This window comes from Ctenocephalides felis, unplaced genomic scaffold, assembly GCF_003426905.1.
Source record: "Ctenocephalides felis isolate EL2017-DRISC unplaced genomic scaffold, ASM342690v1 CF-g0.4_SCAFFOLD_01170, whole genome shotgun sequence".
In the NCBI taxonomy this organism is placed as follows: Eukaryota; Metazoa; Arthropoda; class Insecta; order Siphonaptera; family Pulicidae; genus Ctenocephalides; species Ctenocephalides felis.
In genome coordinates, this window is record NW_020537324.1 from 9,029,224 (window position 1) to 9,041,395 (window position 12,172).

At 30.2% G+C, this 12,172-nt stretch overlaps 1 protein-coding gene across 2 annotated transcripts in view; it reads right to left on the reverse strand.

The window, feature by feature from the left end:
• Positions 1-12,172, reverse strand: part of LOC113368157 — a 501,979-nt gene that overhangs the window by 11,752 nt on the left and 478,055 nt on the right. For both annotated transcript variants that reach the window (XM_026609725.1, XM_026609726.1), the window contains one exon: positions 1,066-1,328. In XM_026609725.1, coding sequence (XP_026465510.1) covers positions 1,066-1,328 — 263 coding nt within the window. The remainder of the gene's footprint in view (positions 1-1,065; positions 1,329-12,172) is intronic.

The following is a 12,172-nucleotide window of genomic DNA, read 5'->3' on the forward strand; positions in this document are numbered from 1 at the left end:
GGCTGTTTCAAATTTAAATTTTTGTCAAATATTTAGCAAAGTGTAGTAACAACGTATATCAAGTTTCATCAAAATCGAGTTATGCATTTTTGAAAACGTACAATCTGTTTCAATACTAATATTGAGAGCGGGGCCAGCCACCGATCAACCTCGCATATCTCAGAAACTATTGGCTGTTTCAAATTTAAATTTTTGTCAAATATTTAGCATAGTGTAGTAACAACGTATGTCAAGTTTCATCAAAATCGAGTTATGCATTTTTGAAAACGTACAATCTGTTTCAATACTAATATTGAGAGCGGGGCCAGCCACCGATCAACCTCGCATATCTCAGAAACTATTGGCTGTTTCAAATTTAAATTTTTGTCAAATATTTAGCATAGTGTAGTAACAACGTATGTCAAGTTTCATCAAAATCGAGTTATGCATTTTTGAAAACGTACAATCTGTTTAAATACTAGTATTGAGAGCGCAGTCAGCCACCAATCAACATCGCGTATCTAAGAAATTATTGAATGTTTCAACATTAAATTTTTGTCAAATATTTAGTGAAGTATAGTAACAATGTAGGTCAAGTTTCATCAAAATCGAATTATGCATTTTTGAAAACGTACAATCTGTTTCAATACTATAGCTTCAAAATTCTTGCACTTTCTGATATATATTTCGATAAATGTATATTTTATCTATAGACAGCAAAATTATATGAAGCATGAAAGTCAACAAAAATACTACGAATTAAATCAAATTATCATTTATGATTATCTGTTTATCTTTAGCTTTAGCTTTAAAAATTACATAGTACATTCACTTTAAAAATTAGAAAGCTTCTATTGAAGTGTTGGTAATATAGTTCAAATAGCTTTTGAGATAAAAGCATTTAAAAATGTAAAAAATTGAAAAGTGTGTTTAGTGAAATTGTGGGGAACGATAAACGATAGCTTCAAAATTTTTGCACTTGCTGATAGTTATGTCAAAAATTTATATTTTATCTATAGGCAGCAAAGTCCTATGAAGATTGTTATCAACAAAAATTACTGCTTCATCTATCGATTATCTATTTACCTTTAGCTTCATATCGCCTTTCTTGAAATGTCTCGGCCTAACGCGAAACTGCAACCCCAATATTGTGGTCTCGAGGCCCTCGCGCCCCGTGATCAACTTATGAGGTCCTCGCAGCAATTCGGGGTCCGCCGATTCGCCGTTGATGAACCAATTTAATTCGGCGGCAGGTTTGGAGCGTCCGGCTGTGCAATTGACGCGAACCACGTCGCCAATCTGATAGCGCGGTCTGCCGCCTGTTATGCGGGGACCTTCTTCTGGCAGTGCTGGTAATAGATAGAAAAAAGTGATTAATAATCAGTTAACTAATACTTATAATGAAACAAAATAAATTATTAGAATTGTTCCAAATATTACAATTTTGATCAAACTTTATATATATATATATATATATATATATATATATACGAGTATATATATATATATATATATATATATATATATGTGTCTATATATATAAATATATAACAAATGTATTCTGAATAGGTATATTTTTCAACTGGGTCCTATTCCTTCTCTTTCCTATTTGATAATGCGTGACTTGCCACTTGACCTTGAATAGAGAATTCAGACTCCGACGATCGTTGGCGGAGCAGTATAATGAACCACTTGTAACGGATAACACATAATGCTAATTTAGGTTTCCATATTTTAGATTTTAAATTATAACACACTGATGATGAGACAAACGAAACAAAAGAGTGTTGTTTGTTCATATTTCTAAATTAATATATTATATATATATATATATATATATATATATATATATGTGTGTGCATGTATATAATTATTTAGTACATTTGTAGATATATCTCTCACGTCTGAGAGAAGTGTCACCTACAGCAGACCAGAGTGCACAAACATAGAATGTATATATGGTATACGACTCTGTTTATCTCAACTTCTCCAGGTAAATTTCTGTAGTTTACATTACAGTAAGTACGTGCTCAATATCACATACGACAGAACAACAAGAGCTTGCAAAGATTTGTCATTTTGCTGCAATAGAGCCATCGCCGAGAAAAGGGGAGCAGAATCAGTGACAGCATAAATATTTCAATATATAACCGACATATGAAGTAATATGTATAATAAATAACGTAGTATCTGTTTTAAAATGAAAGCAGGTGTTCTCTAGTCAGTGACTACTTTTTAAGCCATGCTCTTTAGCATTATACAGAAAGTAGTAATTGCAGGTGTATTGCAAAAACACAAGAATTTCTTGTGGAATATGTAACAATTTTTATAAGTCAGTAATATATCCCCTTGTAAAACTTGCTTGTTTATTATTATTCTATTACTTTCAAAAACCGAATGACCCTGAATGTTTCTGAACAAACATCTGCCAAACAATGCGACAGCCAAATCAAATATTTATGTCGCCTCGATCAAACTGTCAAATCGATTAATTTGCCATTCAATGAAAATTTAATACCAAGTATTTGACGCTGTTGTTATTCTGCGAAGTTATTTTACTGGTCAGAACTAATGATGAAGTTGATGTTCCACTTGCGGCTTAAAGTTTAATTATTAACACATTAAACTTTGACCGACGAGTTTTGCTAAAGTTTTGATTGGAAAGTTATCAGTATTGATATCGAAACATTAAGTAGACTTAGGTAATCAATTACATTACTGAATAATTCACAACAATTGTGACTTTATGTCTAAATTAAAGCTGATGATAAAATGAACACGTTTCAAGAAGTTTACGAAAGGAATGCAAAAATCAATTTTTTATGCTGATGTATACTCAATTTCCATACAAATGGCTATCTGATTTGATGCAAAAGAGCTTAAGAAGTCAATGAAAGTTTTCCATTGGAGAAACCATCTAAAATCATAGGACAATAAAATATTCTGACTGAATATTTGCAAAATTACAACGAAAAAAACATAAGTTTCATTGAATTTCAAATACATATATGCAATTACAAAATATTTCGACGAAATATCGAGTATTGATTACTTTTATACCTGATTGTGAGTATTATTAATATAGTGAATTAACATACTTTATTTATATGACTTTTAATAATTGCAATTATATATATATATATATATATATATATCATATTTTTTGAAAACGAAAGATATTATCATTTGTGTAGCACATTGGGATGCTGATTGTCGGATATTATGTGATACAAAATAGGTACTATCTATATAATATTGATTCTTACTAGAAAATAGATACGTTATATAAAAATTTCTTAGAGCATCAGAAGTTAAAGTGATTTAGATAAAATATTATATATTTTTTCATTTGCAATCAGGAAAACGCGAGTTATACCACAATCCTACATTGCTGATTGACTAACAATATATGATACAAAATAGTTATATTTTTTTAAGTATTTCACTCTATTATGCCCAAAACCGAGACCAAAATCGGGGTATTCCATAGTGTTCAAGTTCACAAACTCGTGTGGACAGAATTAGGAATTCCTCTATGGACAACCTGACATCAGGCAGTAGCAATGTCTATTTTCACTTGAAAATATAGATGAAAAGTTCGTTTCCAATTGATATAGCCCATTTCGGACACTGCGGTGTAAAATGGCAATGGAAAGTTTTTCATGCTATTCTTTCCCAAATCGAGCTGGAGTTGAACTTAGCCCTAGGACAGTACTGCCCATACCACTGTATGATTGGCGGACATATATGATACACAATAAGTACATCATCCAGCAATTTTCAGAACAATGGAAAATTAGAGTAATTTGAATTGAGCATATAATAGTTTCTCATGTGCAGTCGAAAAAAACGAGAGCTTTATCTTACATTGCTGATTGACGGACATTACACGATACAAAATAGGTACATCATCTAGCGATTTCTTTAGAGCAATAAAAAGTTAAGTATGCAAGTCCATTTCATTTTGCAAGATAGTGCTACGTTTGTGATTCACTCTGTAAACGACATGGCGAAAGCTCCAGCTCTGGCTATCAGTTTCTTATTTTATATCCTCTCACAATCGTTACGCCTATCCGCCATTAATCCACAAGAGCTTCCACTCTATAAAAACGCACTCACTGACGCTGTAAATAATTCGAAACGACATGTATATGGGGAAAGTTTTCCATGTATATATATTTATATATATATATATATATATATATATATATATATATATATATATATATATCATTCCTTATATCTTATATTTATGTACCTACAAAGTTCCACTTAAGAAAAACTACAAATAATATATAGAGTGAACATGGTGCAATTTCTCCTAAGTACGTATGATTTTCAAAGGTAAATGGTAGACTTTGTACATAATATATTTTTTCCTCTGATTCTCGAAAAATGTACATTTCACATCTTAGTGCTTTTGACATATGAAGATTATTCAATTGGCTGTACTATGAGAAAATAGCAAAATTAATATCAAGTAGTCTATAACATGAGAAGGCCTTCTTAGTAAACAACTTAGTATAATGGCACTTTCCTCTTCACTAGTTCAATATTGAAGAAAATTTTTTGAAGTCTGATGATTTATGCTATTTTATACAATTCAAGCAAATATTCCTAATTTGCCAAAAATTATTAAAGCAGAATAGACGTCCATCCTAACTAATTAGCGGGTCAAGTACAACTGGAAGGCCAGCCGATCAGGCTTATAGGCAAAATATCTGGAATATAGTATAATTAACTATAATACTTTCTTTTTACTATATATAATTGTTTTTTACCTTTTTGTTTTTTTATTATTATATTTTGATTAGCTCTAGTAGATACGCTACCAGGGGGTATCTACTAATTTGTAATCAACTTTGTTGCTATATACTTGTCAGCATTCTCTTAATGTAATAATATATACAGATAGCAGAATAAAATTGAATAAGAAATATTAAAAAAAATATTCCGAATATTTCTACAAAAATGTTATTGAATTCAGTTAAGAAAATATTTTGTCTCTGAACTGTTGGAATGATACTTGCTCCTCAACACTGTCGATTTTTAGAAGACTACATCACGTTTATCTAAATTATACATTTTCAGTACTACTTAATTTATAATAATGATTATAAATTACTAACAACTAATAATTAAGAATTAATGTATCTTATATGAATTTAAATTTATAATTAATATACCACTGAAAGCATTTTATTCAAATTTAACATATAAATTACTTATTAAACATATCACCTTATTTTCCTTGTATTAATCTCAATTCGATTCTCTATTTGATTAATATAATCATTTTCTCACTGCCTAACCATTTAATCTTTTATACAATTATATTTTAATGTTATTTTGGAATTTATTTTCAAACATTATCTCATTTTTTTATTGATCGATACTAGTTTTACATGTTGAAATCGATGGAAATATTAAAAACATTTTAATATTGACTAAAAATGGATTAGACTTAAAATACAGTATGTCAAATATAATATTTTTTATATAATATACTAAATATATTTCACCGGAATCTAAAATAGAATAAAACCTCTATTCAAATACTTAAATGAATAGACGTGACAAGGGACTAAAATAATATATATATATAGCATATAAATTCGATTTAAATATTTAAATAAATAGGTTTGACAAGGGACTGAAATAATATAAAATATTATAGATTACTTTGACTTTGAATAGATAAGCAAAAAAATAAAATACACATCCAAAGAATTTTTCAATAGAATAAAATAATACTAAACCCAACACATCAACGATACTAACTAGAGCTTTTATATTCAGAAAAAATAGCCTAAGACGCATCAGTTGTCTAGAAATTCCATTATATTATATATATATATATATATATATATATATACATACATATAGGTATATCTATTACCCAAGTATATAAGTACCCATAACAAAAGTCGTAAGACAGAGTTCTCCTTTATAAAGCAATTGAAGCAACACGAACACGAGAGGGAAAAAGTTTTCGCAACATTTTGTCTATTTGAAATTGAGATTGAAAATAAAAGTAGTTATATAGACCGGAAAAACCATCTCAGTGAAATCGGGAAAAGTCGTAACAATCCTGAAGTGGAATTCTTGTGTTTATATAAGTGTACTTCAGGAACGATGAAATATAAAACACTCAATATCATTGCTTTGATAGATTTGAGTGCGTACATTGAGTAGGAAGAAAAGTATTGAGGTAATGGAAAACCGAAAATATTTGAAGACAATTTCAAAAATATAAATTGCAATTGCATAGTTATTGATACATTACCAATAGTGTTTCAAAAACTACAATGTAAGCTTATGCCCCAGAAAAAAAATTCGACAAGAATTTAAATGGCTATTTTGTTATGATTTTTATATATTTCCAAACCTATCTCCCACTCGTTTCTATTAATATCATCTCTAACGATAAAGTATTATGAGTTTAATGAAACCAAGAACGTTGCAGAATATCACAAGATTTTTTACAAACAACCTTCGTGTAATCTTAGAAATAATGAAGAATGATGTTATAAAAATGCAGAAATAATGAACAACTAGAAAATGCTGAGAAATGGAGAAAACTATTTGCTCGTAATAATAGATTATATATATGTATATATATATATATATATATAAATATATATATATAAATATATATATATATATATATAAATATATATGTTAAAGTAGTTAATTTTGATGTTGAGAAATATGAGTAAGTTCTTCAAGGGCATACATCAAATAAAAGGCAAAGATTTAGAAGTTAATCTTTAATTTTTCCAAACGTTTCGACATAGTATTTTATGTCATCATCAGTGGATATAAATATGGTCTTACATCAGTAGCTAGCGCAAGGAACACAATTTTGCACTATCACAAAATTGTGTTCCTTGCGCTAGCTACTGATGTAAGACCATATTTATATCCACTGATGATGACATAAAATACTATGTCGAAACGTTTGGAAAAATTAAAGATTAACTTCTAAATCTTTGCCTTTTATTTGATGTATGCCCTTGAAGAACTTACTCATAAATATATATATATATATATATATATATATATATATATACATATATATATATATATATAAATTTAATGTTTTATAAATATCAAATGTTAGCCATATGTTTATGATTTAATAATGCTTGAAATAACCTAAACGGTGTTTAAGATTTTATGTCTTCAAATATAGAGTTCAGATATATTAACTGAACATTCCCTATAGCGTTTGTGTTATACTACGGCAACAAATAATAATATTAAAAATATAATTAATATAAAAAAATATCATATAAATATATTTTCACTAAAAAATATTTTTTTCAAAATAGATGCATTTTTTAAGGTTGCCTTTTTGAGCAATGCGATGTGAAATAGCAACGGTCAAGCTCCCTTACTATACTTCTGTGATTAATTCAGTTTACAGACCTGCCCTCGGGCAGAGCAGCAATTTAATTAAATTATATATATATATATATATATATCAGATATTGGCTAATTGGAAATAACCGTGCATCAAGATACAGTGGAAATCCTTGCCAACATCGGCGCCTCAACGATTTTCTCCAAGATTGAATCTAATAATGAAGTGTGTGCACTTTGCGCCGTTGAAGACATCAGCAAATGAAACGAAATATACACTTCACTTGCAACGATATGAAGTGGTATTACGAAAAGCTTATTAGAAGCTTACTGCAACATTATCGTATCGGAAAACTTACTTCAAATCTCACGAGAATTTCCCCATCGCTCAATTCTTGTATGCAAGGCAGCAACCTAATTCCTCCAGCTTGATTTTAACGATGTTCACTGTTACTTTTTTATAAAAACATTCTCCATGTTTTGTTATCAAATCTTTTTACGGTATCGAATATAATCGGATTTCTTGTACCTTACAACAAGTTCAAAGATCATTTAGAGTATATTCCGCATTTTCTGTCGTGTTTGCGAATGGAAAACCTTCGATGTAATGCATGAAATGTATTATTGCTGTGTCGTGTATTTTACATTTTTTCTATTCTCTGTGGGGTTATATGATAATTTTCTCATAACCAAGATGGATGTCTGTCACTGCCCGAATAAAATATTATTTACCATCTGGAGATGCGGCGTATTGTTGTATATATGCAAATTGATATAGAATGCTGAAAAATGTGAAATATTCTACGCCTGGTAAGCAGGTTACATTTGGAGTCATTCACCATGAGAATAATATACACGAGCCAACTAAATTTGTGGATTAGAATCATTTATAAAGGTCTAGGAAAAAGAAATATTGAAGGTTATTCTATTAACCAGTTCATTGAGAGACCTGCTATTTCCTACTCGATTGATTAATAATAATGAAGTAAAATAAAATATATGAATTTACAAATTATTCTCTTGAACATAGTGTAATATGTAACACCTAAAGTTTTTTTATTTCTTGGATCATTTTTTATAATAATTTTTCATAAATCTCAATTGAAAATTACACAAAGCCCTCAATTTTCACCTTCTTACTACACATCCCTTTTTTTGAATTTATGGGGGAAAGGATTGTTTAATATTGAGGTAAATTTAAAAAAAAGACAAAAAATTACAAAATATTATGTGGGCGAGGAAGGAGTAGAGTAAGATATCTTATGTATTTATTTTTTACCTGATTTATTTCAAAAAATTCCAAACATTTTCAAAAAAAAAAAATAAAAATAATCTTTTTTTTCGTAACTAAAAATGCACGTGATGTTTGGTGAGCGAGGCAGGTAATTTTCAACATCAACATGTACCACCAAGGGATGGGTCCAAAAATCAATGAAAAATTCTTAAAAACATTATTTATCAGTATGAATAAGGCACGAATAACAATATATTAATAAATATTCAAATCTATCTTTATATTGTTTCAGATCTCCAAATAATAAGCTCAGCTGCATTTTGTATTTTGAGATATTTTATATATACAGTACAGAAAATTCAATTGAGAGTTGTTGAAATTCAACTACTCCTTTTACTATATTATATATATATATATATATATATATATATATATATATATCACATCCATATTCTATATCCTTTTACGTGTAACTTCAGAAAACTACATTCATAATAGCACAAGCAAAAGCTATTCGACGCACAAGCGCCGCGAATCGCGTTATGAAAGACCGGGCTGGAGCGGTGGAGACGAGTAAAAAAACCGACGAGTACGGCCACTGAATGTAGTATCTGCAGAGGATACTTTGGCGAAATTAACCGACAGCTGGGTAACTAAAATGTTATAAAACATTCGCTAAGTTGTGTGGTAGTCATTTTTCTATGATACCTAGTAATTTTCTTCAGAAACCTAGATAATAGCTTTACGCATTTGTCGGCGAACTTGATCATTATCAGACGTTACTTGAGTAAAATAATTTAAAATGAGGTAGAGCGGGGCTTAAAGGTCCGCAGGTTAAAAGATCCACCACCGATAAATCAGAAAACAGTAAATAGAAGTCTGAGAATTTTATAGCGACATGACAAAAATATGTATAACCAACCATCACCTTGACACATACGACATTCTACAATGGAATAAAAACGACAATGTTTGAAAAAAAACGTAATTGTTGTGTTCAGAATATTTTTAATAAAAACAATATAAGATATTCGTAATATAGAATTTATGGTGCTTTCCTTAAAAAACAGCAAACGACAATATTCACAAAAATGAATAATTATAATCTTCGGCTCTCCGTCTATCAACATGGCTATATAGAGATGCGGATAATATTCGAGGAAGAACGAGCGTAAGAAACAAGGTGAGGGACACTTCAGGACTGGAGACGGGGCTTCGCTGGCAGACCAGGATGGAAAGATATGGGCAGGAACAACGAAAAAAACGACCGCGAAAGATTATCCAATTTCTAGGAGATATCTCAGTGATACGTACGAGGTACGAGCAATCCAATGTAAGTGGACAGGAGCGAACTTTATGAAATTTTAAATGAATGAAAGTCTCACCAAATAAATAATACATTTTATATATAGTTATTTACATATAAAAATAAGTCGGGTTTTCCTTCCTGACGATTTAACTCCAATTTTGCATTCTTTGGAAAGGCCTCGGGCTCCGCAAGGTTTATAGCTAAAAAAATTAATGGTGCATGGCATCGTGCCCTAATGCAAATTGCTGGAACTTCACGCACCGTAGTTAAAAATTCGAGTTACGACATTAGTGAAAATAATCAGAATTATGCTTGGTTAAGTCAACGAGCAATTCTTGTCGCCAAGAAATATAATGTCCACGCACTGAATTTCACCATTCAATAAAAAATTGCTGGTGATTTGGTGACATACCAATGATTCTGACTGGTCTTTCGTTTGACTTCAAACGATTGCAATTTCCAGTATGCCTTGCGTTCGCAATGACAATCAACAAGTTGCAAGGCCAATAGGCTAGTGTTTGCGGGATAAATTTGAAATAGATTATTTATAAAATCATTGTTTTTCACATGGGTAGTTATACGTTGCCTGTTCACGAGTTGGAAAACTATCCGCTTTGTTTGTGTTAACGTCAGACCAAAAAACAAAAAATGTGGTTTACAAAAGAGCACTTCAATGAAACGGATAATTTGCGGATTCACTTTCATTCACTTAGAGAAGTTCAACTAAAAAACACTTCATTTTTGTAATCGAAATAAATTCATTACTGTTGTATATTAAAATCAAATTTTTCATTTTCAAATAAAGAACAAACAAAAAATTTCTTCATCTTTCTCACGAAACCATCTGGTGGCAAAACGGAGTTCGTCGGGTTTGCTAGTATATTATAACAGTCTATTTGTGCTCTATATAAAATAATTTTATATATATTAGGTTCTCAAAAACTTAGTGAAGCTTTGGAATGTGCACAAAAATTGACAGTAATTTTATTTTAAAATTTCGTGTGATATCCGAAATTTGATTGAACACCGTTATGCTATAACATACATGTCTAAGTATTGCGCTACTATTTTTGTTTCTATCCCATCAACTTAACCGTTCTCAAATTATTAATTCCTGGTCGGTGTTGTTACACAAACTCGTTCCAATATAGCAATAGCAATTCTGTGACAATAGTTGAGTTAATTAAACTATAACCAAAGAGAGAAGGAGGATGGCCTAGAATTTGCATCAATAGACTGCAGGTATGTGATCGGTTGTAAACAAAGTTCTATTGTAACATAATTCTCCGAGGCATGGGATCGACTCTGTTACTCTGTTACTCTCGCTCAGCCCTCAGTTCTTAGAAGTTGCGGACTTGGATAAGTGGACACTGCGCGCCGGATAATTGTGAATTATCTTGGTTTCCTCGCCATATCCCATTCGGGGCCCGAATGCATAATGCATAGCGCCCATGGACGACGACTATAGTCGACATGTATAGACGGAGATGTCAGTTAAATAGGAGACATACATATAAAACAATAGAACGGAAAGGGACAAGTTGTGCAAGTAGATTAAGGCACAAACATGTTTTTCTCATATATTCAAAAAAACATTAAACTACTTGTAAGTGATATTTTGCTTCCAGGTAAGTTGCAGAAACACCCCCAAATGTAAAAAATTTGGAAACTTTTAAATTGTGACGATATAATTTTGACACAGACCAATATTTCAGAATTTCATGAATGTTTATAACAAATTCTTCTGCATAAATAATATTTTTTAAGACATTTTAAGACAAGATCATGAACACAATCATACAAATTTTCATTAAATTCGTTTTCCACTTTATCCAATTTTGGTATCAAGCGATTCAAAATGTCTGAAAACGTTGAAAAACGTTGTCATATTGAGCGCTAGTAAAATATATAATGAATTGCCAAACGATATTAAGATGATCAATGGTGACGATAAATTTAAAAGAAAAATAAAGAAATATTATAAGGAAATTGAAGACAAAGAAGACTGAAGAGTTATATAAAAATATTCTAATTATAATAGATATTATATTAATGAAATAGTTATGAAATAGTATATATAAATTATGTAAACTGTTTTATACCAGACACTTCTGTCTGTCTGAGATATGAAATAATGTATATATAAATAAATTAATAAATTTCTAAAAAAAATACATGAAAAAAAGATGTAAAACGCAAATTAGATTTTCTGCTAATCCTAAACACCTCCTTCAGGAAATTAATTGAAGAGTAAACTTTTTTCATATACATTCATGGACAAAGAT